This window comes from Ambystoma mexicanum, chromosome 6p, assembly GCF_040938575.1.
Source record: "Ambystoma mexicanum isolate Mex_15411 chromosome 6p, UKY_AmexF1_1, whole genome shotgun sequence".
Classification (NCBI taxonomy): Eukaryota; Metazoa; Chordata; class Amphibia; order Caudata; family Ambystomatidae; genus Ambystoma; species Ambystoma mexicanum.
In genome coordinates, this window is record NC_090935.1 from 742261185 (window position 1) to 742287481 (window position 26297).

The window sequence follows — 26297 nt, forward strand, 5'->3', positions numbered from 1 at the left end:
TAACAAGAAGCGCAAGGGGAAAGGGACGGGGGAAGTGCAAGGGAGAGGGGAGGGGAAAAACAGGGCAGCAATGCTCTGAGTAAGTGCTGTCAGGGCAGCACAGCTCTGGGTAGTGCAAGGAGAACAAGGGACTGTAGGGTTACAGTTACAGCCCCTAAGTGCATGGTAGGACCAGAGGCAGTGCAAGGGTGACTGATCAAGAAAGAGTCTCGACTCAGTGAGGCTCTGAGGGTAGCCAAGCAACCAGTCGGTACAGCAGACATGTAGGTCAGGTAGGCCAGCAGGGGAGGGAGAGAGAGAAAGCAGAGGAGAAGAGGAAAGTTTTGAGCTGCTTCCAGAACTTCAGGTGGTCTGCTAAAGCTTGAGAGGGGCAGGGAGGCTATTACAGAGGGAGGCACCTGTAGAGGAGAGAGATCTACCCCCCACTCTCTTCCTGGAGAAGCGTCCAACCCTTAGAGAGTTGTAGGTAGCTGAGCGAAGGGCTTGAGAAGGAAGATATTTTGGAAGAGAGCGTTGGATGTAGTGCAGGCCCCGGGCACAGAAAGCCTTGTGGACAATGCAAAGGGTCTTGAACTTGATACTTGCAGCAACTGGGAACCAGTGGAGAGATTTCAGGGCTGGAGAGATACAATCCCTGTGCTTGAGGCCAAGGATAAGTCTTGCAGTCCTTTTCTGGATTAGTTGCAGGGGCTGGATAGTAGAGAAAGGCAGATTGAGAAAGAGGCTGTTGCAGTAGTCCAGCCTAGAGAGAACCAGGGCTCTGCAGAGAGTGAGCTTCTGGGGGAAAGTGAGAAAGGGAAGAGTCCCTTTGAGGAGGAGCAGCTGGTAGTGTGACTTAGTGTGACTTCTTGGCAATGTCTGAGATGTGAGGAGAGAAAGAGAGTGGAGTCAAAGATGACACCAGTGTTGTTTGCCTCACAGGAAGGCGAAGCAAGAGGACCCAAGGCAGGCGGCCAGAGTGAGAGAGGGAAAGCAGGGGCAGGAGTCCAAATGATAAGGATCTCCATCTTACTGACATTAAGGCAGAGATAGTTGGAGGCACACCAACACTGAATCGCGGATAGACAGTCGGGAATGAGCGAGAGATGAGAGGAGTCTGAGGGGAGCCTGAAGGTCATCCGCATAACACTGAAAGTTAGAGGAGAATGTAGAGATCAGGTGGGTCAAAGGGGACACATAGAGGTTGAAAAACCAGAGTGAGAGGATGGAGCGGGAGAAACGTACCAAGTTGGACCTGGGAGGGGCAGTCCAAGAGGAATGAGGTCAGCCACTCAAGGGCCTGATCCTTGATGCCCAGGTTCTCATGGAGTCGATTGATCAGGATTGATCAGGATGGCATGGTTGACCGTGTCCAAAGCACAGGAAAGATCAAGAAGGAATGCTGGAATCAAGGTTAGAGAGCAGAACTTCACAGGTGTTCAGGACAGCAGTTTCCGTGTCTCTGGCACTGAAGCCAGACTGATGGTCATGGAGACAACCAACAGATTCCGTGTGGAGAGTAAGCTGGGAGATGGCCAGCTTTTTCAACAGTTTGCCCAGGAAAGGGGTGATGGAGATTGGGCGATAGTTTGCCGGGCAGGCAGGATCGGCAGAAAGCTTCTTGAGGAGTGGGTGCATAAGGGAGTGCTTAACGGGAGAGGGGAAAGAGTGATTACAGAAATCGGTCAAGGCTGGAGCGAGGGTGTCAATATGGTTCTTGATGGTTCTGGTGGAGCAGGAGAGCACCTGTTTGGATGACACTTTCATAGATCGGACTTGTCTAGAAACCTCGTCAGGTGTTGTCAGAGAGAAAGAGGAGAAAGGAGGAAGAGAGATAGAGATGGCCAAATGTGGGCCGAGAGAGGAAGAGGGAGAGGGAGAGGAAGAGGAGATGGAGGACAGGATGTCCTGAGTTTTAGCGTAGAAATGAGATGACAGAGCCATAAAGAGGGCCTGGGAGGGAACAGGAGATGTAAAGACCTCAACAGGATTGACCAGTTCTTTTCAGATTTTAAAGAGTTTGGACGTGTTGTTAGAGGCCACAGAGACACAGGCTTGAATGTGTGTTCTATTCTTGATGAGTGTTATTGCTTCGACTGCCATTTTGGTGCAACCAGTCTAGATATGTCTAAATGTGGCCTGGCAAGCTTTACTATATTGTTATTACATGTCGACAATGGTCTACCTTGTGCAGCCAGTTGGACATGTTTTCATTGTGGCATGGCATTTTTAATAGCAAAGCTTTAATGTTCATGTGCTCTGTTGGTGACTTGCATCTATTGGATTGGTGTTACCCTACAAAACAATTGCAAACACTCTGGCTTTTTAGCCAATTTTTCTCAGACAGTGTGCTGTATGTTATATTAAAACACATATGTATATCTTTCTCCTAGTGCAGTGTGCAGCATATCCGTTCAGCAGCACGTTTGTGCGTATTGCGCAAGTGTGATAATCTAGGCTGGCCCAGAGTGTGGCGCGACCCTTGATTTGTTGCTGAGTTGGGGGGGCCCCCTCAGCATGGCTCGCAGGGGGGCCCCCACATCTTGTGTTACGCCACTGCCTGGCTAGACTGGCATTTGGGTGCTGCCAGTCTAGCCATTTCTTACTGCGGCATTGTATATTTTTCTGGGCATCTGTGATAAAATAACCATGATAAGTGTTCTTGCTTTGACTGGCATTTTGGTGCATCCAGTCTAGGTATGTCTAAATGTGGCCTGGCATGCTTTACTGTAATATGGTATTACATGTCTAGACTTGTCTACATTGTGCACCCAGTTGGCCATGTTTTCATTGTGGCATGGCATTGTTAATAGCAAAACATTATACTAATTAAAGCATTAATGTTCATGTGCACTGTTGGTGACTTGTTGTATTGGATTTTCGGAACGGTGTTTCCCTACAAAACAGTTGCAAACGCTCTGTCCTTTTAGCCAATTATTCTCAGAAAGTGTGCTGTATCATGCATTAAAACACATATCTTTCTCCTAGTGCAGTGTGGGGCGTACCCCTGCAGCAGCACGTTCGTACGTATTGTGCAAGTGTGATAATCTAGGCCGACCCAGAGTGTTGCGCGACCCACAATTTGTTGCCATGTTGGGCAGGGGCCCCCCTCAGCATGGCCCGCAGGAGGCCCCCACATTTTGTGTTACGTAACTGCATATAGTTGTAACCTGACCAGGAAATGCTGAATTATAAAACATTGAAAAATCTCTCCCCACGTTTCGCACATGAAATCAATCCTTGATTATTCACACACATTACACAAATATGCAGAGCGCATAAATGATGTTCTGCATGTACTGACTTTTAGCACACATCATTTTGAATTACTGAAATGATGTTGTATGCTTTATAGCCGTAGGCTACAAGTCCCGGAATGCCAAGTGATGTGAGCCTTCGCTTGCAACTGCCAAGGGATAACTGGAGATCTCTGTAAACTCCCCAAATACTTTAAAGACTTATGCTTACACTCCAAAAGCACGTGATGATGTCACTTGCTTTCAGCTATTCTTTAACACCAGCGCGCAGCTTGCAGTTCTGCATGATCATGTCAAACAGAATAACATCAAGGAAATGGAATAGACATCTTTAACATCAAGGAAATGGAATAGACATCTTGGAACAGTTTATTTTTGTTAATACAGTTTTTGTTTTCTAGTGTGCAGCTAAATACTGTTCAGCTAATTGTAGGCAGCCTGGGGTTTTGATTTTTAGATGCGGGTGTGAAGGTAACTAAAACGGCTCAAAATAAATTTTGAAAGTGCGCTAAGAAATTGCAGCCCGGCATGCGGCCCTGCTGAGGTGTTGAGTCCAGAGGCTCACACTTCTTTCTCCTTTGTCTAACCTAAATGGGACAACATCCCCACTTTAAAAACAGCGTCTCCCCTTCCCCCCAGGAAAGGCCAATTGCGTGAAAGCCCCTATACGTTACAATGTTTTGTTGTTTTGCCACCAGCTCCCGCCGGGAAAATCAGTGGTCGTAGTGGGTGGTAGCGGTTGGCAGCGGTGCTCCTCTACTTGTTTTTTAAAAAGTTGTACTGTAAATGTAGGACGAATTTGAAACTTACACTTCAGTGCACTGCACTGAACATTCCATTAAACAGAAGGTTTGTTTGTTTGGGGGTTTGGATAGGGCGTGGCGATGGGGTTTGTGGGGAGCGGGGGCAGGTCAGCAAAGAACATAGTTCTACTACTTCTTTTCGTACACCTTGACCACTGGAGAAAACCAAAAGTCTGCCCCACACAACAACCACCCACATGTCCACTCAACTTGAAGCCCTATTGTTTGTGTCTGTGGGATATATATTTTTCCATAAAATATGACACAAGAGCCTTTGGGCCCGAATCATGGAATTTTTTCGCGTGGTAAATCAGGACATTGCGTGCCAAACCTCAGTTTGTTGATTCATGGACTCGTCTGCGCTGGACTTTTTGGTACTGTACGGGGACTTCGTGCAGGCTCGGCACGTCTCTGCAAGTGGCCGAGTGCCCTGAGCGAGACACCTTGCAAAGAGTGGGTGTGGCCTGTCCATAGACCGGAGTAGGGGGCGGAACACATAAAATGGGGAAGAACAATCTGCCACCCGACAACAGTTGCGCATGGGAATCACTGCACAGAGCTAAGATCGGGTGTCAGATTTAGGGGTCTGTGCATGCAGTCAAGGTTCCGATCGCACTTTGGGGTGCTCGTACGCAATTTAGCTGGGTGCAGGGACCATTAACGGGGGTTTGCATGCATATTTACTGGAAAATGATGATTTTTACGATATGTGGTGCACATGTTGAGGGGGTGCTGGGAATTGTTACGAGGGAACCCACGCACCCCCGCCGGGGTGCTGGCCTGGTTGGGGGGTACGCAGGCTGTTTTTCTGTGGTGCATTTCTATGCGCACAAGGAGTCTGCAAAGATCTGTTTCCATGGCTGGAATGGCCCTGCGTGTGGGTGTTTCATGGGCTTTCCGGCCACGACTTGCACGTGGGGTTACTTTGCGTGAACAATTCCAGGAATACGTGTGGTGCACAGATTTTCTTATGGGTGACTGGCCATGCTGGTTCATTGTTGGTGCGCAGGCTTTGTGGGATCTATGCACACTTTTCCATGAAACGGCCCTTTGTATCTACCTTTTTGCAAGCCTGCCCTGTACCACGATGAATGTATGTAATGTTACTTACAGCCTAAAGGTTACTTAACGGAGAACACTGGCAGCTGGCTGAGAAACCCCAGACAGACAATGCGTGCACCCAAGATAGGAACAGAAAGGTCATTAGCTGTACAAAGACGATTCCACCAATTAAAGGGTTTCTCCTCGTGGTGTCCTCGCTTTGGCAAGAGCCTTGTGCTTCCTTTGCGCAGCACCTGTGGAAACACTGGCAGGATACCCACGCCTGGTCTTCCTCCTTTGGCCACTACCCCATGCCCTTCCCAGTGCCCTTGCCAATGCGTTGCTTCTCTTTCCCCATCTGGCAACATTCTTCCTGGCTGTTGCACTTGCCCCTTAATGCATCCCTCAGGGAAGCCTGCTGCCTCCACGTCCACCCCTTTGGTTTTTCATTTCATGGGCGACACCTCCGTTTCCCTCACCTCTTCCCTCATTTCTTGTATGCTGTCTTCAGTCCCTCATCCCATTCTCCTGCCTGGTTCAAGTCATGCGAATACACCTGAACTAGCAGACTGCAGAAAGACAGATCAGGCACTCATTCAACCATCCACCAACATCCCCCACTTCAGGACCGTCAGGTACCCTTCCAAGAAGCACTATGCTTTTGATATCTATTTTCCCGGTCTTTCCCAGCTTCTTCTGTGCCCATTTAAGCTACTCATCCGCTATATTGTTCTTGTCCTTTCAATCCACGCACTGTTTCAGAATCTGGAAGCAATTAACGTTACCTACGCAGTGCAGATGTTATGCAATGTTTGTGTAGGTTTTTTTCGGATGTTTTCATATCTGATTTTTCTTTTAGATTGAGAAATTTGGCGATCCGAATGGCATTGTGCAGTTTACAGCAGAATCCTTGTCCACGAGCAATTACAGTGAACCCGACGCCTCGCAGGGCCCTCTACATATCACCCTGTTTATCAAGCGAGTCCAAGGAAGCATGGGCAATGTGAAGGTACTGCTTTGCATGCATTGAAGTCACTCATGGGCAGTAGAACGACGTTTTTTTCTGAACTGTTTCTTAGTCACGTCACTTCCACAAAGCCCTAGTTTTCCCCCAACACAGCTCTTTCTCCTGCACCAGATATTTCTATCCAAATTAACAGTTCGTCAGGGGTCTCCTATTTTGGTTTGAAGCAGGAGACGCACTACTATGCATGCTGTAACTAGATGCCTCCTTGTATTATCACCTCCATGGACAGTTATGTCAACCTGCACCCGATCTTCTAAGTGTAAATATGCAGGTCGGAGTGACAAATGTATAGCATGGTGAGTCTGTCACATGGAAGGCTATGACAGCAAACAAAAATATTATTGAAACATGCAACTTTGATATTTCAACACATCTTTATATACACACTTTCTGGCAAAAGAAACAAAGTTGCATTGATGTTGAATTGATGTAAATCTTTCAGTCTAATCTTGCAAAAGCCATGACATGTGGCCAGATAACGTAGATATCCAATGGGATCTGTCTTGCCTATGATGCATTACTGATTACATAAGATCTTGCACAACATCTCCAAGTGGCAGTGCACATGATATGACTTATGGCATCAGTTATGAAATGTTAGCACCCTGCCATACAAACGGAAAATGAACTAGTGCTGGTAGGCTGCTAAGCACCCATTACTCGACAGCCATTCCGGAAATGTTGTTTCCTTTCCACTCCGCTGTGGCCATGTACTAATATCATTATTGCCCACATCTGCTAAAAATACGGGTTCCTATTATCCTGTGCGTTTTCCTTGCTCATAGGAGCAGGCTTCTACAAGGATTATCATGATGATAGGCACAAGGTTAGAGTACGTGTGTTTAGAGTTGGTGAATGGGTCGGTATCAGATGCCCAGGAAGAGTAGACAGAGGGTTGTCCTAGTTTGGCAGACCTGTAAAAGTAAGCGACATTTTAAGAAACTCCATCCGTACAGAAGATGGTATGATATGGAACATGGAGCATGTGGCCAAGTCGGTCATGGACAAAGTGAGGAAAGTTCCACGATCAGGGGACGATCATGTATGGGACTCATATTTTCCTTCAAGGAGTTTAGAGGGGCATTTTGCAAGAGACGTGGCACCAACGAATTGGAAGAGGCAAGTGGAGAATGCATCTAGTACCCCTGAGTGGGATGGTGTGCAGAGCAAGAATATTGCTCCAAGTGAGAGAGGGTATGATCTCTATATGGAGTCGAATGGGGGATCATGGCACCTTAGTAGCGGGAGAAGTTCTCAGTGTAACTCATGAACAAAAGGGGCACATGGGGAAAGAGTAAAACAGGAAGCATCTTTCACGCATTCCAGTTAGGCACAGACAATTATTATCATGGGCTTGCTATCCCTATTGGCCACACCTGCACGCCTCTGCGATATAATAAGTAGGACGTAGGGTGGCTAGAAAAGGGAAAAGATAGCGCAAGTAGCGTAGGCGCATTTTGTCTTGTTGAAAAGATTAATCGTTGTTCATCTAGAATGTTACGAGTTACACATGTGTTGTTAAGTCACAAGAAATATGTTGATGGTTGCTCAATTGTAATGGAGGGAGATATGGTGTACCTGGCACAAGAACCTAGTCATCGCGCCAGACTGACTTTCGATTTTGCGTGTGAGCCCGTTGGCTTAATAAAGACTTGAGGAGAACCTCACCTGACTCTGTATCGATCACAGTAGCATGCTTTTGGGATCATAACAGATGATATTCCCTGCAGCAATAACACCTACAAATATGGCATGATAGGCCACACCTTTATGGGGTCTAACTATAACTGTTGGCCTAAATTTCCTCTGCTGTGGCCTCAATGATAATGCCAGCATGTAACATGCTGGTTGTGCTCTTTGCCCTTGGGTGCTATGCTGCTTCTGGGGGGAACAATCCCGAACCTCCTCCTCAACACATCCTGCTGTGCTCCTTTTTCACCCTAGACATCTCTCCTCCTCCCACCTTTATGTTGCCCTGTCCCGTACCCATAACTGAGGAGAAATAACAAGTCTCTTCATACTATCCTAAATCATCATGCCACACCCTCACACAGCTGCACAGCCGCCCCCTGAACCTTGCCCTGCATGCACACTTATCATTACTGAGTGGCGTGTTTGTAACACTGTACATTGTGGCATCTTTTCTCCAGTCAACTTTCATCATGCAAAGAAAATGTAAAGCTGCCAATGTTGTTCAAAAAAGGCAAAATGGTAGACAGAAACCAGTCTTATAATTAGAATGGTGTCTCTATTGAAGATACAATACAACAGATGTCCACAACCTTGTGGATCTCTCCCGTCCCCTGCACACCCAATGTTTATTGTAAATACAACCAAAAAGTAATATGTTTTTTGTAGGTTCAAACCTTATTATAAACGTAAATTTCAAAAGAATAGTATCAAACAATCTTGTGATGTATTTCATCAATCAATTTATAGTAAAAAAGAACATTGTTTTCCAATCTTCATTATTATTCAAACAAAGTGCATTTCGAAATTGGTATTAGCTTTTGACTTATGTTTTGTTTCAACATGGTATGGATAAACAAATTGAAATCATTAATATCAGATAGTTTTTCATTCCTTTCAATAATACTTCTTATTGAACATCCAATATTAGATTATGTGTCTCTACGCGTTTCGGGGTATTCTATCCCCTTCTTCAGGAGTTGTCTATCCTTTTTCATGTGCAGTTATCACATCTACAACAAATAATGTTGAAGAAGCAATGCCTTTTTTTTTATAGCAAAAACATGCAATAAAAATAAGAGAACTATAAAGTTGATTTGTGAAGGAACTGAGAGTTTCTGATGGGGCTTGAATGATCTACTTTTCTCGATCTTTATCTCTCTTTCTGGCTGCCCTCCCACTCTCTCTGCAGTATCTCTCTTTTACCCTCTCTTGCTCACCCTGCGCTCCTTCCATTTCTGTTCCCTCTACTCCTCTCGCTCTTCTTCTCCACATCTGCATCCCTTTACCTTCTCTATCCCACCTAGAGTGCACTTTTTACATTACCCGGGGTCTAAGGTAAACCTGTTAGGAACATATTGGCAACGGGCCCCTAGATTGTCCCAGAGGCTCTCTTTGTATCTGGGTAGTGTCTGTGTCAGAAAACTTTAGGTTGGCTCATTCTTAAAAGGCTTCCGAAGTGCACACCCTGCTTCCCGAAAAGACCCCAGAAAGTTCATGGAAGGACGCTGTTGGGTGTCCTGACCCACGTTTGAGCTATCATGCTGCAACATTTGGTGCTGTGGGCTTAGAAAATCCAAGATGGCCAAAAAGCCCACATGTGCGCCAGAATCTAGGAGAACCACGCAGTTTGCGCACACTAAAATGGTTGCCTAACTTGCCACCCACCAGTGCGAGCAGGATGGGCCGGGGTGCCATGAGTGAAATGTGTGCCAAAGGAAAAACCGCACTTTAAAATCACCTTTTGTTTCCCTGAATGCCAGCTCAAAATGCCTATTTTCAAACATTGCAACATATCCAAAAATCTCACTGAACACCAGCGGACATCTGGCAGAATGAAGTATGTGTGCATACTAAATCTGGGAAGTTGAAGAGCCCCAAAACAATGTTCATAACAAGACTGGCTGAGCTCTGCAGGTCTGCAGCAGCCTAACTGAAACTGGATTTAAAACTACCAAAAATCGAAAATGTTTAAATTAACTGAGTGACCTACTTTTGAGTGTCACATAGTTTGTCACTGTTGAAATGTCATAGTTTTGAACTTAGAATCAGCATTCTAGCTGCATATGTAAAAATTGTCTTGACTTAAACTGGGGAACAAAAAGTGACATTTTATCTGAAACCTGGCTTAATGAAACTGAATTCTGCCTGACATCTACCCCCACAGGAGTTAAAACCTGCTCAGCCACTCTTCCCCTTGCCAAAAGGAGTTGTCACATCTCTGAATAGATTAGGGGTGGAGCAGCTACAGGGAGTTGAACAAAGGCCTGTCCTGGGCCCAGGCAGATGGTTTATTAGGGTGGCCGTAAAATAGCTTCCTCTTGGCAGAAGCTGGGAGGGGCAGGGTCTCTGAGCTTGGCAGAAACTGGATAAACTGGTTTCTACACCATGTGACCTGAAAAGACACACCCCTGTTGGCCAGAATATGATTTTAAGAAAGATGTATAACTCATGGTGCGGACTTGTCAAAATTATTTAAATGATACCATAATTCTTGTGATTTTTCTGTGCACATTTGCGTTGGGAATTTGTGTGATGTTCTGGGGCAAAACCCTGCTATTTATGGATACTACAGACTCTGTGTTTAAGCTAGAGACATGGGAATTTACTGGAGTATGTATGGACAGGCCGTGTATATGTGTATAATTTCTAATGAAAAACCAAGGTTGCATAACCCACTAAAATCGAAAATGTTGCCGTTTCTGAATGCAAGCCCTCAGGAAGAGCAGATTTGGGACAGAGACTACCTCATGTGATAGGTAATATGTACATGCAATGACAAACCACAATGTATTTGAGAAATGTGCATTTTGATCAAATATAGATTTGTGGGCAAACTGACCAGGGGAGGATCCTCTGACCCATAAAACCTACAGCATCACTCTGACTCACAGTTCCTTCCCCAATCATGGGAGAGGGGAGAATTGGGCCAATGACAAGTTGAAAGAGGGGCTGGCTAGTGATGCTGCACACACACCCATTTTCAAAAGACATAAAAGAGCCACTGGAAGCTAGAGAGGACATTCAATTCCATTTGCTGTGGAGCATGCTGCCGGACCATACAACATCCAGAAGATACCAGATTCAACACTTAGACTTTAAAACTCCAAAGAACTTGATTCAGAACTCAAGGCAAGGGCCTAAACCCACAAACTGAGAACTCTTCTCAGTAGGCCTCAGCATCCAGCAAACCTAACAGCGGTAGCAGCATCCAGGAGCCGTGCAGATCAGCGCTGGATCCAGAGAAAGCTGTGCAGAAAGATCCAGAAGCAGTGCTGTACCCAGAGAAAGCATAGCAGTATCCAGAACCAGAGGCCAGAGATCCAGAGCGACCCAGACCGCTGTTAGCAGAACCAGAGAGCTGACCCAGATCACTGTGAAGTGCCGAGACCAGAACCGGAGCCCAGTCCAAAACCTGACCAGATCCGTGGGGAGGCCTAATTCAAAAATATATTGTGAGTACCTAGCAGAACTGTGCAGAACCAATCTCTTAGTTAAAATCATCTAATCCAAACTATTTTAATCTAACCAGAACTGCCTCCTAACTGTCACCTGTCATTTGCAAAGCTGTCACCTGTCATTTTCTAGCTGCAAGCTGTAACCTGTCGCTTTGAACTTTTAAAATTTCAAATCCGAAAAACTACCTTTATTTAATCGTCCGTATCTCTGGAACCGTTTGGGCTAGGAACTTGGTTTAACTTTCCTCTGAAAGCTTAGAATCACTTCTTATACTTTCTGCGTAATCACGATTCTCACACCCGCGAATTTTCCCGCGATTTGCGATTTGGCCCGATTTCTTTACTTGTAAAAAGATAGCTGCTTTTGCCTGAACTACTAAATTTCGTTTGCCTCTTAAGAACCATCCCTGAATCATTGCTAGAGTGAGCCTGGACTAATATTAACTAGATACCACTCACCCTGAACCTCCTGTAGGGAATTAAAAGCATTTTCAGCATATTTCTCACTGCATTGTCACCATATTCAAAGCACTTGGGTCTGTGTTTCAAAACTCCTATCCGTTGTATAAGCTGCTGGGGGGGAATTGAACTGAACTCTATTTGATTGCATTCCTAAGAACTGAGTCCCATTCTATTCATCTCCTTACATTGCATTAAGGGGGGGTGAATTGTCCAAGAAAGTGATTACATTGTCTTTTGCTGAAATCCTATCAAGTTATTTTCTGTACTGCATTTCATTCCACATTGCATCCATTTGAAACCATAAAAGTATTCTTGCTATCGTATCGATCCTATAACCACTCATCATTGATTATAAAGTGTGCTAGTGCCGGACTATCCATTATTGATTACTGCTCAGATTAAGTGTGATATTCAATTATTAATTTATTAGAAAGTGTGATATATATATTTTTTTTTTTTTTGCATTTGTTAAGCGCGCTTGCAGCCCATAAGGCATCGAGGCGCTGTTACAGAGGATAAGAAAACTTAGGATTACAGACAGGTGCCAGGAGGGCTCTTAGTTACAGATTGGTAGGCATATATGCAGTGGACGATACAGGTTCAGGTTAAACAAAGAGTCTAGTTTTGATAGCCTTACGGAAGGCTAGGTGGGATTGAATGAGTCTTAGGTGAGGTGGCAGAGCGTTCCAGTGCGTGGCTGCTAGGGTGGGGAAGCTGGAGCCACCAGCGCGCACTTTCCGAGTAGTAGGCGTGACGATTGTGTTGGCATAGAGGGACCTGAGAGGTCTCTTGGCGGTGTGCCTAATAATTCTGTTGGTCAGGTAAGGAGGGGCAAGTTCGTGAAGGCATTTGTGTGTGAGAGCAAGAGTTTTAAAAACAATTCTCTCTTTGACAGGGAGCCAGTGTGCTTGCCTTCTGATTTCGGAGATATGGTTTCTTCTAGAGGTACCGGTAGCTGCCCTTAGCGCATTGTTCTGGGCTAGCTGCAGTTTGGCCAGGTTTTTGCTGGATGTCCCCACGAGGAGGGCATTACAGTAGTCAAGTCTTGACCCGATAATTGCCCTGGCAATCGTGAGGCAATTTTGACGGGCCAAGAAGGGCCTGGCTGCGTTGAGGACTTTGGAGTTGTAGGCTGAGGATGCAGCGATAGCATTGACCTGTTTATCCATGGACAGGTCGGAGTCAATATATATATATATTGTTTAAATTATCAAATAAACCGTTTAAACTTGCAAAACAGAACTACTTCTTGGCTCAGTGGGGTCAGGGGGATTCCAAGAGAGGGGTGTTATATAGGGGTAGTCATCCAGAACTCATGAACTGGACGTAAAGATATATCAATAAGGGTTTCCATTCAGTATCCCAGACTAGGCATTGACTTAGCTGTAGTGTTAAATTGAATCCTCTTACAACGCCTTGCTGGAATAATCTGAAGCAGCTGCTGCTTGGCGTCAATGGCCGCGGTGCAAGGAAAAGATGTCCGCTCATTGAAAATGTAATGACATTAGCGTCGGTATCATCCAGACCCGAGGAGGTTGTGTAACTGATCTGCACATTTCCAGGGTGTAAGTACTCTGTTTGTGCTGCTGCAGCTCATGTGCCTCATTCATTTTTTCTGACCATCGAAGCCGGAGTTCCTGGTGCTATTGCTGCATCATGCTTAAATGGCCCTGAAATGGTTTAAACAACAGGCCCACAACGCTTCTGTGCATTCATGATAGCATTGCTGCTGTTGGAAATGACCCAGCATTATGATACCTTTTGGCTGTCACTCTCATGTGATGCCATCCTGGTGCCTGCAAACTGTGGTGTATTGAATTCAATGCTTCTGTTTCTAATGAGTTTAGCTGTAATCAAGCCGTTTGCTAATGGTATGGAATTGACATAGGTTCACGCGGATCCTCTCGGTTTTGATGACCTCTTGCTTATTATTGTTTGGTGATATTCTCATCTATGGATTGCTTTTCATTATAGCAGGTTGTTCTTTGTTTTTTAAGGTGTACTGGGCAATGCACAGTGATTCCGATATGACTGGCGATTTCCTCTCAACTAATGGCTCGGTGACCATCAGCGACAAGCAGAGCACAGCCACCATCATTCTCCAGCTGGCCCCCGACGATGTGCCAGAGCTGGATGAGACCTACATGGTGCAGCTCACGGCTGTGGACGGGGGAGCGGAGCTGGACCTCGAGAGACGGGTTTCACAATTGACTGTGTTTGCCAATGATGACCCACACGGGGTGTTCGTCCTTTACTCCAGGAGGCAGGCGATATTTGTTGGGGCAGACTTGAGTCGCTACATTCAGATTAACATCACTCGCCTTGCTGGAGCATTCGGCAATGTCTCGGCTGAGTATCGAATCTCATCCGGAAACCAAGAACAAAAGATCCTCACAGAGAAGACTGTGGGGAGAGTATTCATTAAAGGTGGTGCCGGCTATGAGGTGGATACAGTGCCAATAAGCAGCCAGGTCAGTGTTCACCAGAAACTGTAACATGTGGGTGCCTTGAAATAACACTTTTTCATGTGCGATGCAGACTGTATGCCAAAGACCCTAATGCTATTTCCTGTTAATGCCAATCGTGTAGGCAATGTATTCTAATGCCTGAGTGTAGGTGTAGATGTAGGGTCAGAGTGAGGTTGTATGGCTAGTGTGAGGGTGTGTGCCACTTTGTGGGTGCATATGTAAGGTATAGCCTCACAGGTGCCGCCAATTTTTGCCTCGTGCAGCCACAATAGACACATCAGACTCCATCATAACCCAGATAAAGTCACCATATGAAAGGGATAGCCCCATAGTACAGGTGCTGCTATTTTACTCCACCTGCCCCCTCCTATAATGCTATCTGAGTAATGGTATAGTCTCCATATGTAAAGCACGGTATGGAGTAATATAATTGCGGCAAAAATATTGCCAGTTAACTCGCGGCAAAACTGCCGTGGTTTGACCAGTTAAAGGTGTACCCCATTACCCCATTACACCATTTAAGGGAAGCTGGGGTTTCGGGGGTGTCCCCCGCTCTCCTTAAATGATATAATAAGTCTGAGGGTTGCGGGGGTGTCCCCCGCATCCTTTACATGGATTCCGGCGTCAAAACCACAGCATTTTTGCCGCAATATTTTGTGTTCATGGCCATTTCTGCCGCGATTTTAACACGTGGAACCTAAGGCACTGCCCACATGTCCAGGTCTTGGTATAATATGTCAATTATATCTTCAAATGCCCCGATATTGTCATTATATGGCTGGTGTATCCATCATATGTAGGACATGCCCTAACATATGCAGGTGCTGCTATCATATACCAGGTACAGCCTTCAGTACCACTAATTTAGGTAATAATATTCATGCTGTCATTTTTCTAAAAGTATGCACCAGGAAAGCCTGAAGGGGTGAGCATATCACTCTACAAAAATACAAACATGGTATGTTTAATACCTTACTAATGCCATCATATGCCTGCTCTAGTCTCCATGCATTAAGGTATAAAACCTCATGTGCAAGTGGAGTCATTGTATGCCAAGTGCTGCCACATATGCCCCGATGCTTGCATGGTATCCCTAGAAAATCATTATATCAAATTAAATGCCTTTCAGGTGCTGCCATAGTATGCTTAGTGCAGCCTCAAATGCCAAATTACTACTCCGGAGGGAGACCCCCTCACACACCAGGGCTTTACATATAGAAGGTCTGTTAAGAAAGTGCTTCAGCCCTTCCCTCTGAGTTGATTGAAGCTGCACCCCTTGAGGCAATGTCACTATCGTCTGCCACCTCCTGGCATTGGCCGAGGCTAAATAGTTCAAGGTTTACAGATAAGGCTTACAATACATGGGTTTGGAAGGGGTTAAAAAGTAATATTAGGCTCTGACAATGCAATAGATGTTTCTTTTGTATAGTGCAGTGGCACCTGGGTTTAGATCTACTTGATCGAAAATATTTGACCTTTTCCAATTTGACCTAATTTTCATTGGTTGTTTTTTTGTTTGAAAATAAAGGGGGAGACCCCCGCACCTTCCCACTTCCCCCCCACCTTAACCTATTCCCTTACCCCTCCCCATATATTTATTTAATATAACCTAAAAAAAAAAAAAATTCGGTCAGGTTGAAAAGGTCAAATGTTCTTCGCTCAAGTATGCTAATACCGCACCTATCCATGCAAATAGAAGAGGCATACCGACAACCAGGCCTGAAAAGACAGCACTCAGAAAGGTACCTTGTGAGGATGGGTGGTAGTGGACAAGTACATGGGTCACCCTCCACTCTTTACAGATTCTCTAAAAGATCGGCCGCGTGCTTGCACTTTTATGTCCCAACTTAAAAATTGGTGCGGATTTCCCGCAAAAAAACTACACATCTTGCAAAGGATATCGGAGAAGGCTTCCTGACTTGCCTTTGGCCTGAAAAATCAACACTCACATTGCTCGCCTTTTGACGGTTTCAAATGGACTGCTGGTTAAAACACGCATTGACTTCAAGATGCTATGTGTGATCCACAAGGCAATTCATGGTGGGGCCCCACGGTACCAGCTGACCTGATGCCTGATGTCAGCCTCCTATAACCTGCTCATTTTCAAACAGCCAATACTGCTTCTTTATAGGGGGTGGCGCATTCTATGATCATGGTTCTAACCTCTGGAATCCTTCCAAAAACAGCCAGGCCTAGTACAAGATCGTGTGAATTGTATCTGTCCACTGTAGAAAAACATGCTAATTACTGCAGATATATCTAGATTTAATTTCAGACTCTCACATGTTTACTTTCAATGTGCACCATTGCCTCAATGCTATGAAGAAACTGTGTGCTCATGCTTAGTGCTATACAGGAAGGGCAACCCCATAAACAAATGAACTGGAGGAAGTAGGATGTTCTTAGGGTTCAATGCCATTTTTCCAACGGTAATTACTTCGAAAAACCACTTACATTTACTTGTTTATTAGGGGGTGCCGACTCTTCCCCTTCACTAGTACCCCTGCCCTAAGCCCCTCTCCAACCCGTTTAACCCCATAACCCACAACCACTTATATAATTTAAAGTTTTTTCGAAGTAATTACTTGGAAGTAACTTACTTTGTAACAATTACGGTCAGAAAACCACAGGATACCGTTCTTAGGTTGTAATGTGGCCAGGTTTATTCGAATGTGTAGAGGCCTGGGTCTTCCATGTAAATCTTTTCACGGTGTTGGAGTGTATCAGGAAAAAGATTGTGTTTGGTTTATTCCTTTGTGACTTCCCAAAGTCTGACAATGGCTTTGTCGCAAGTAGTTTTCTAGTCTCCATAATCGGCAAGTTAGTTGCCATACTGCTATGATATGATATGATATGGCATTTGTAACGTGCCTATTCACAAGTGTTTCAAGGCGCGACGAGGCAAGGGAGGGGGAACGAAGGGAGGACAGACAATGATCCAACTAGGCCAAGTGTTATTCAGATCGCGCAAGTGCATGGGATGGGGGAAGGGGAAAGTGCGGGGGTGGGGGAGGAAGAGTGCAGTACATGGGAATAGAATAATATCAATAAGTAAAGTAACGGCCAGCAAGTGGCAAGTGCATAGGTAAGTGCAGAAATCAGGTGTCAAGTGCTGATAGTGGGACTGTTGGGATACAGAAACAGTCCCCAAGTGTGGGGGTTGCCGGGCAGGCAGTGCAGCTGTGTGAGACTGGCGGGGGAGGGACCTGGGACCGAGATCAGAGGGTGACCAGGTAACCAGTGCAGTTTCAGTTCAGCCAGGAGGTCCGCAGGGGAGAGGAGGAGAAAAAGCAGAAGCAAAGAGAAGGGTTTTGAGGTGCTTCCGGAACTGGAGATGGTTCTCCTCAAGTTTCAGGGGGGCAGGGAGGCACCAGCCGAAAAAAGAGATCTACCACCAATTCGTTGTTTGGAGAAGCGACTGACCCTGAGGGAGTTGGAGGCGGATGAGCGAAGAGCTCGAGAAGGAAGATATTTAGGAAGAGAGAGTTGAAGGTATTGAGGCCCCAGGCCCCAGAAGGCCTTGTGGACAATGCCGAGGGTTTTGAACTTAATCCTCGCAGCCAATGGGATCCAGTGCAGAGATTTCAGTCCTGGAGAGATACGATCCCTGGGCTTGAGGCCAAGGACAAGTCTCGCAGTCCTGTTCTGGATGAGTTGCAGAGGACGGAGTGTAGAGGCAGGCAGATTTAGTAAGAGTCTGTTGCAATAGTCCAGCCTAGAGAGAACAAGAGCTCTGGAGACAGTGAGCTTCTGGGGGAAGGAGAGGAAAGGAAGAATACCTCTGAGGAGATGCAGCTGGTAGTGTGACTTCTTGGAGACGTCAGACATGTGAGGAGAGAAGGAGAGTGTGGAGTCGCAGATGACCCCAAGGTTTTTAGCCTCGCAGGTGGGAGCAAGAAGAGGGCCAAGAGAGGCCGGCCAAAGAGTGACAGGAAAGGAGGGAGTGGGGGTGCTGATGAGGAGAATCTCAGTCTTACTGGCATTAAGGCAGAGGTCATTGGCGTCACACCACTCCTGGATAGCAGACAGACTGTCAGTGATGAGAGACGGAGAAGAGGTGGCCAAAGGTAGCCTGAAAATGAGCTGAGGTTCATCCGCATAGCATAGACAGTTGGGGCAGAGGGCGGCAATGCAGTGGGCAAGAAGTGCCAGGTATTGGTTGAACAGCCAGGGAGAGAGGTTAGACCCCTGGGGGACACCACATGTAGAGAAACAGATAGCATAGAGGAAGGACCCAAGTTGGACCTGGCAGGGTCGGTCAGAGAGGAAAGAAGTCAGCCATGCTAGGGCCTGACCAGTGATACCCAGGTTATCACAGAGGCATCTGAGCAGGATGGCATGATTGACTGTGTCAAAGCCAGAAGAGAGATCAAGCAGGATGAGGACACAGGGTTGTTAGAATCGATTTTGGAGTGCAGGTCTTCACGGCTGTTCAGGAGAGCAGTTTTCATGCTTCTGGCAGCTCTGAAGCCAGACTGATGGTCATGAAGACAACCAACAGACTCAGTGTGGAGATTAAGCTGGGAGATGGCCAGCTTTTCTAGGAGTTTGCCCAGGAAGGGAGTGATGGAGATTGGGTGATAGTTAGCCGGGCAGGAGGGGTCGGCCAAGGGTTTCTTAAGAAGACGGTGCAAAAGGGAGTGCTTCAGGGGGATGGGAAGACTCCAGTGGCGAAGGAGTGGTTGCAGAAGTCGTCCAGGGCTGGAGCGAGGGAGTCGATGTGCTCTTTGATGGCTTTGGAGGAACAGGGGTGAACCTGTTTTGACGAGACTTTCATAGACCGGACTTGTCTAGAAACCTCGTCTGCCGAGAACAGGGGAAAGGCGGAGAAGGAGGGAGGAGAGGTGGCTGCAGAAGGGCCTGAGGAAGAGCAGGAGGAGAGTGAGGACAGGATGTCCTGAGTTTTAGAGATGAAGTGAGAAACCAGCGCCATGCAGAGAGCCTGGGAAGGGACAGGAGAGGTAGAGACTGCAGCAGGGTTGGCCAGTTCCTTGCAGATTTTAAAGAGTTCAGCTGAGTTGTTAGATGCCGCAGAGACACGGACTTGGATATGAGCTCTCTTCTTGGTAAGGACAGAGAGCCGGTATTGCCTTTGGAGCAGGCGGCAGGCCAGTTTGTCAGAGGATGTACGTGAAGCACGCCATTTCCTCTCGTCCACCCTGCACTTGCGTTTAAGGGTGTCGAGGTCTGAGTCATACCAGGAGTTGCACTTGGCTTTGGGCTTCAGGTGGATTCTCATGACAGGGGCAAGAATATGAAGAGTATCAGAAATGGCAGTGTGGAGCATGGAAAGGGCTGTGTCATGGTGAGAGTCAGCCAAAGTGGGAGGGGGGTGTGAGAAAGTGTTGGCGAAAGCCTCAACTGAAACGCGCTTCATGGATCGGATGACCGAGAAGGTGGGCGGCAATGATGGAAGTGGCTTGGCCTAGGGGGTAGAGAGGGTGAGATGGGAGGAAAGGAGAACGTGATCACTCCAGGAGAGAGGAGTGGTGAGAGGGACAGAAAGGGGAAGGTCTGAGGAGATCAGAACAACCAGAGTGTGCCCTGCAGAGTGAGTCGGGACAGAGGGGAGAATAGAGAGTGAGAGAGAGTCGCAGAGGTTGCGAAAGAGTCCAGAGGGAGGACAGGAAGCATCCAGGTGGATGTTAAAATCTCCAAGAAGGAGGAGTTGAGTGGTCGAGACCAGGAGGGAAGAGGAGAGGTCTGCCCACTCAGAGAGGAAGGGGAAGATCTGACCAGGTGGCCGATATATGGTAGCCACAGCAAGGGAATGGCTAGGGGAAAGAGAGAGCCTGCAGATGAGGCATTTGAAAGAGGAGTAGGCCTGCATAGGAACGACAGAGGCAGGAGTCCACTCAGGAAAGATCAAGGCTACACCCCCTCCAGAACAGTTGGATCAGGGGGCGGAGAGGATCTTGTAGTCATCGGGGAGGAGCGTATCAAAGCTTGTGACAGAGCTGGCTGTGAACCATGTCTCGGTGAGACCGCGGACATCGAGGTCAAGTTCCTCCAGAAGGTGGCAGATGTCTGAGGAGTGTTTGACAGCTGAGCGAGAGTTAAGAGTGGCAATATGGCTAAGGTTTCCATCCTTGAAAGACTTCCGGGGAGGGGTACAAATCAGAGGTATGCCCTGCAGAGGTGTAGAAGGAGCCTGAGGGGGGGCAGAAAGTGAAGGAGAGGGCAAGGTAGCCGAGGAGAAGGCAGCAGAGGGAGGCGAGGAAACCGTGGAGGGTGTAGAGGGGACAGCAGGAGAAGAAAATAAATTGATAAGGCGCAGGAAGCGTCTATCGAAGAGGTGAAGGTTGGCCTGAGGGCCTTGGACCAGGATGGTGCCATTCACATAAACATTAATGATGACCTTAGAGGAGTGAAAGGAGGCCAGGAGGGCATCCCACCGGATGCCACAATTAATGGGAGAAGAAGAGAGAGGAGGGAACTCAGAGACCATATGTAGAGTCCATAGGTCTGGCGAGGGAACAACAAAGAGGATGTCGGTGAGGGTTTGCCTAGAGGAGGCACTGGTATAGGTGTTAGCGATAGGGAGGCCTAGGTTGGTGACCAGGATGTCCTTTTTAAACTTCTTCCTACCAGATTTAATGAGGAGAGCAGGATAGTTGATAGAGAAGCAATTAGAAAAAATAGGAGAGACAGAGAGCACCATAGGGTAGATGGGGAGAGGAGAGAGGGGGAAGGGAGAGGGAAGGGGAGAACACTAGGGAAGGACACAGGGTAGGGTGCAAGCAGATGAGACGAGGCAGCGCGAAGCAAGACGGTTGAGCAATTGGACAAGAAGGCGATACTCAGAATTAAGGAACAATCACAATGCAAATTTTAAAACAGGAGCAATTTTAAATACTGATTCAATGCACATTTTAAAACAGGAGGAAAACCCACCTAAGTTTGAGAATCCTGAATAGAGGGAGAAGGGCCTAGGTTTCACAATGCAATTTTAAATACTGATACAATGCACATTTTAAAACAGGAGGAAAACCCACCTATGTTTGAGAATCCTGAATAGAGGGAGAAAGGCCTAGGTTTCACAATGCAATTTTAAATACTGATATAATGCAAATGTTAAAACAGTTGAGAAAACCCACCTAAGTTTGAGAGTCGGCTAGGTGGACAGGATGAACTGTATTGATAGAATATAATTAATGTGGAAATAATTGGGAGAAGAGTAGCAGCTGTAGAGGAAGACATTACTTCAAAGCAAATTGGAAACCACTAAGGCTTCAATTGTTGAGCGGGAAGTTGGAAGGTGAGATAAAACGTTAGATGTTTATTTAGGACATAATCATGCGTTTGGTGACCTTTGATGACCTTGATGATTAAATGTAAGTGGCGGCCCACTAACACAGGATTGCACAGAATGCAAGCATGTAACAGTAGGCATTGGTCACACTGTGTGCAGCCAAACTGGCTGCTCATATCTCATTGGGTACTAATTTTCAGACGGGTCTCAGTTAGTATAATGCAGATTGGGCTTTTTTGGATGCAGAAAGAGAGGTGTGTGTTGATATTGATCAACAGAGAAGAATGAGCACATGTGTTTAGTGTGGGCAGATTCGCTTAAGGCTTATGTCACTAGCCACTAGCTGTGTTTTTGTGGGATCCTTCACAGAGGCTTTCAAAGAATTCAGTCATTGTAGAATACATTTTCCGGTACCCAGAAACACCAAGGATTGTACGAGTCTGAGTGATGATTTTCAGGCAGTGGATGTTGTGTACTGTACTTAGGATACTGGTAGAGAAAGCTGGCTATAGCTAGTATGGTATAGATTGAGGTCCTCTTCTGCCAGCAGTGCCCCCAGTGATTACATGTAAAGAATGTATATTATCCAGCAAGGCAGGAAGTTTGTGGGCGTAATGGAGGAACCTGGATGCCTCCAGCTAGAAAAAGCTGCAGTCATGGTGCCAGATAAGAGGTCAACCATTTGAATACAGTTTGCTGAAGGTTGTGCAAGTTGAGAGAGTGGACAGGAACGCCCGGTGGCCAACTACATCAAATTCTGCTGGTAGACCTAACAGCCTATTAAACTGGGGATTCCCATTTATTGGTGAAGCCTACAGCATCCTCCACTACCTGAATGGAAGGGCCTTTGGTGCTGCTGATACGTCACATGTCAAAGTGTAGGAACGGTGAAGGTTGCTATTGTCAATGTGGGCCATGCAACTAGGGTTTTTCCCAGGAAAGTGAGGTGTATGATAGTACTGTGTGTTGCCTTTGGAACAGGTGTGGGAAAGGAAAAGCAAGGTTACTTCTAGGGGGTGAGGAAAGAGTGGAAAGTGTATTTCACGGTCTTGCTCCATGGAGCTCAACATCAACATAGTAGGTATTCTAATTATAATTGTTCTTTTATAATGCGCTTAACACCAGAGATTGCTTTCTAAGCGCAGGATAGGGATTTGAACCTGTTTTGCGCTGCATTTTCTTGCTTCCAAGACAAACGCATTTCCCCTAAGCAATCCCCCCTCATTCACCTTTGTTTGAGTGTCACTAAGTGGAGACTGTAGTAAAGTTATTTCATTATGTTTTTTAGGCCCTTTGGTTGGGGGAGTCTGTACATTATATGTAAGAAGATATGGTGAATGGATGAGAGTGGGAGGCTTTTTTAATAGGCTATCAAAGTTGGTGCTTGCTGGGGAGGCGAATGCCATGAGTAGCTGAATGGATTTGTTTAGGGGGGCAAAGCTGGCCACAGTTTTGTGTTTGTAATTTACTCATCCTAGATGAGGGCATTGATGATGGTTGTGGGTATGATCCAGAATGTAGTGTTGTAAAAAGTTTCCATTATGTGATGTCTGATTAGGTCAGCTATGTCTTCTACATGTTTTGATGAGGACTGCATGTTAATGAGTATGAAAGAGTGTTTGGGTGGCGATGCTATTGCCTGTGGATGGGCTGCTATGCAGGGGAAGGTGGATGATGTGACATTCGGTTGAAAGGTGCGTATGGCCCAGGTGAGGGGGTGTATGGTGCCTTGCCTTAAATTTGGGGATCAGGAGCTCTGTCCTTTGCACTTTGTGATTCTCAGAAGCCAAATATGGAGTCATAGAAATATTCCTTGCTTCTGTTACCTTATTTTATTTAGTGATTTGTAATGCACTGTTATGCAGAGCAAACAACTGCTGCAGAGCACCAATGGATCAAAATGGATTGGAGCAAAACAGAAGGTGGATACTGGCACATTTGTAAGAAAAGCAAAGATGGCAGTGCTAAATTGCCTTGAGAAGTCAGCCTTAGGAATGGTCTTAGATTGCCTCAGAGTTGTCATTCTAAATTAGCAGCTGTGATGCTCTGGAAGATGGGCTGCATGGGAGGGCAGGGCAAAAGTCATGATAACAGATGTGTGGTGATCAATTAAAATTGCTGGGGGCCTGGGCAGCCAAGCCAGGGTGGCGATAACGGTTCTGAGATTAATTGTGTTTTGTCAGCCTCAGTGGATGGTGGTGGGTCTTAGCGCGGGAACCCAGCTGTGCGAGCAAGAGATATATTTGGAATGGGGGTGTGCTTATTTCCCTGTGGCTCTGGCTCTTCCTCATCATGTGACCTGATGACGTGAGCTTGTGCTGACCAATCACATTGTGCAAGGTGGGTGCAGATAGTGGAGGAGACCAGCAGGGGGGCACATGGTGGGCGTGGGCCTGACTTCTTCCTCTTCTTCATGGTATCAGGAGATAGCGGTGGGAAGTAGCTGCAGCGGAGCTTGCAGGAGTGCAGGGAAGAGGTCTGCAGTAAAAGGGTAGTGATGACACTCATTAAGCTGCATTGGTTTAGCTACAATAGGCGGTTTAGAAAACAGAGACTCCTCCTCACACCCCGCATCTGGCCAAATTGGGGAAAATAGTTAATAAAGAAGGAGTACTCAGTCTAGTGTGCAATATTCACAATCCCCCCCACAAGTCATAAGCCACAGCAATAATTATGTAATTTTCTTAAAAAGTGGACATTCTGTAGAGGAAACCCACACATAACTTCGGCTGCTTTTAGTCACGTAAGTACTAGCGATGTGAACGGCCGCGCCCTTAGCTTTCTCACTGAAAGGCCAGTGACATGACAGTTCACATCCGCACTCATACGTTAGTTAACACCGTTCAGCATTTCAGAGAGATTCCCTTGAGCACTCAAGGCGCTAATAACTTTGCAAAAACACACCCATATGTTAAAGCTCACGAATATAATTTTCATTTTATAACAAAAACGTCAGTTAGTTGAGCAAGAAGCTAATAAACACTAACAAAGATGACACCCAGAACCAGCAACAACACAATAGACATGCGCGCTTTCACACTCAGGAATGTGACCCCTTCAAAAGCAGACCAAGCAAGACTGGGGATGGGAAATAGTAGCTGCTTCCAATTTAAAAATTAGAATAAAATAATAGATTAGTTTTGCCCATTTTGTAAATAAAAATTATATGAGCAAACTTGACGCAGGTTGCAATTCACTAACACGTTTTCTATTCAGAGCTTTCATATTTTGGAAATATTTGGGAGAGAATGCATAGGTTTAAGAATTGTATTTATTGCTAAAAAAAAAAAGCAACAACTGCACACAAACATATAATCAAAAGGCTCTAATATTTGGGATTGGAAGACTATTGCATAATATTACCACTCTTATTGACAGCGGGCACAAGTAATGGCAAAGTAGTGAAAGTGACTAGTCAAAGATGGCTGACCGATACATCCTCAGCAGTGTTTTCACCCGGATCTCAGTAGTTTGCCACAATGGATTGCAAGTAGAAAATTATCAAGCAAGGAATGGGAAGGAGTGTCGTAGCTAGAAATTGATATCTGACAGGTATCTGATGATACCAAACAGGTGACATTCTTATTGATTGATGATAACTACTGTATGTTGAGATTTCTTTAAAAGGTGTAGAATTTTAGAGAATACGTCAAATGTATGATGTTTGTTTTTTAGGTATTCCTTTCACCTGGATTTAATTTTACACTTGAATTGACCAATGTAAGCCTAATTGGAGAAAGTACGGTCAATGCACCTCAAATCCTGAAGGACGGTGGGAAGCCAGCATCCGTGATGGTCCCCGATGATGCTGCCAACTCAGAGGTAGAATGAGGAAGTGCGATTTATTGATGCCGACCTACCACTATCATTCAGCTGGAATTGACATCCACGCTGAAACAAAGCAATTTCTGTATTGTTTAGTTAATTTTGATTTGTTTTAAAAATCGTCACATTTCTGCATTAAAATCCAATAAACGTGTACAATCATAACAAGTGATTGCACAAATGCCTGGGAATCCTACCCGGGTGTGGTGGGTTGCTTTCTAGCGTGTACATCGGGCCACACTTCCAAAGCCACTTAAAAGTAAGCTATTTTTATGTTTGATCTTGGCTTGGAAGATGAAGCTTCACTTTTCAAGGCAGAACATGATACAAATAACATTGTTAAAGTAAGGGCGCAGGGAATTTCTTTGTCAAAATCTTATTTTCAGCTTCCTCTTACTTGGTCAGGTGCTCCAATTTTGAAGACGGTTGTTTGATAATAAAGCGTCCTGTGCTTCACGCCTAATATAAGGTGTGAGAGTTGTTTCCCCTTGTCTGGGATGGAGTGACTCTTGGACAATCAGTGTAATGTGAACATAGGAGTCGTCAGCTTCTCGCCTGTATTCGCTAGTACGGGATGAAGTGTATCTTGGATGATTTAAACAATGATGATGTCTTTAGCGCCTATTGCATGGGTTGCTGGTTTCTCCAAGGAAGCCACTGATTCTAACATGATTGTGCTTTCTTGCATTAAAATAACCACTCAACTACTCCCATCAGAAATTGTCGTTTATATGTCACAATCTCCAACATTGTTTGACACATGAGGTTACTGATGACTCCTAAGGCCAGTGTCTGTAACATTGTTGCATGCCAGTTTACAAAGAACACAACGGGAATCATAATCGAAGTTCATGAGGTTTGGTAAAGTGAAGAAACATAAGCAAAGAATTGCATTGAAAGACTGCCAAATAGATAGACAAGACAACTATTGCTATTTGGGCCATGACATTTGCGCTCAAAAGGAAAGTGCTTCTAAAGAAGCGACACATGAAGGCAGCGGCTATTATGCTGCTAATTAATAACTTGGTTTCTAGCG

General features: G+C 45.8%; 1 protein-coding gene across 2 annotated transcripts in view; it reads left to right on the forward strand.

Annotated features, from left to right (window-relative positions):
- Positions 1-26297, forward strand: part of ADGRV1 (adhesion G protein-coupled receptor V1) — a 2479945-nt gene that overhangs the window by 1197723 nt on the left and 1255925 nt on the right. For both annotated transcript variants that reach the window (XM_069627623.1, XM_069627624.1), the window contains 3 exons: positions 5940-6089; positions 13714-14187; positions 25112-25258. In XM_069627623.1, the coding sequence (XP_069483724.1) occupies positions 5940-6089; positions 13714-14187; positions 25112-25258 (771 nt within the window). The remainder of the gene's footprint in view (positions 1-5939; positions 6090-13713; positions 14188-25111; positions 25259-26297) is intronic.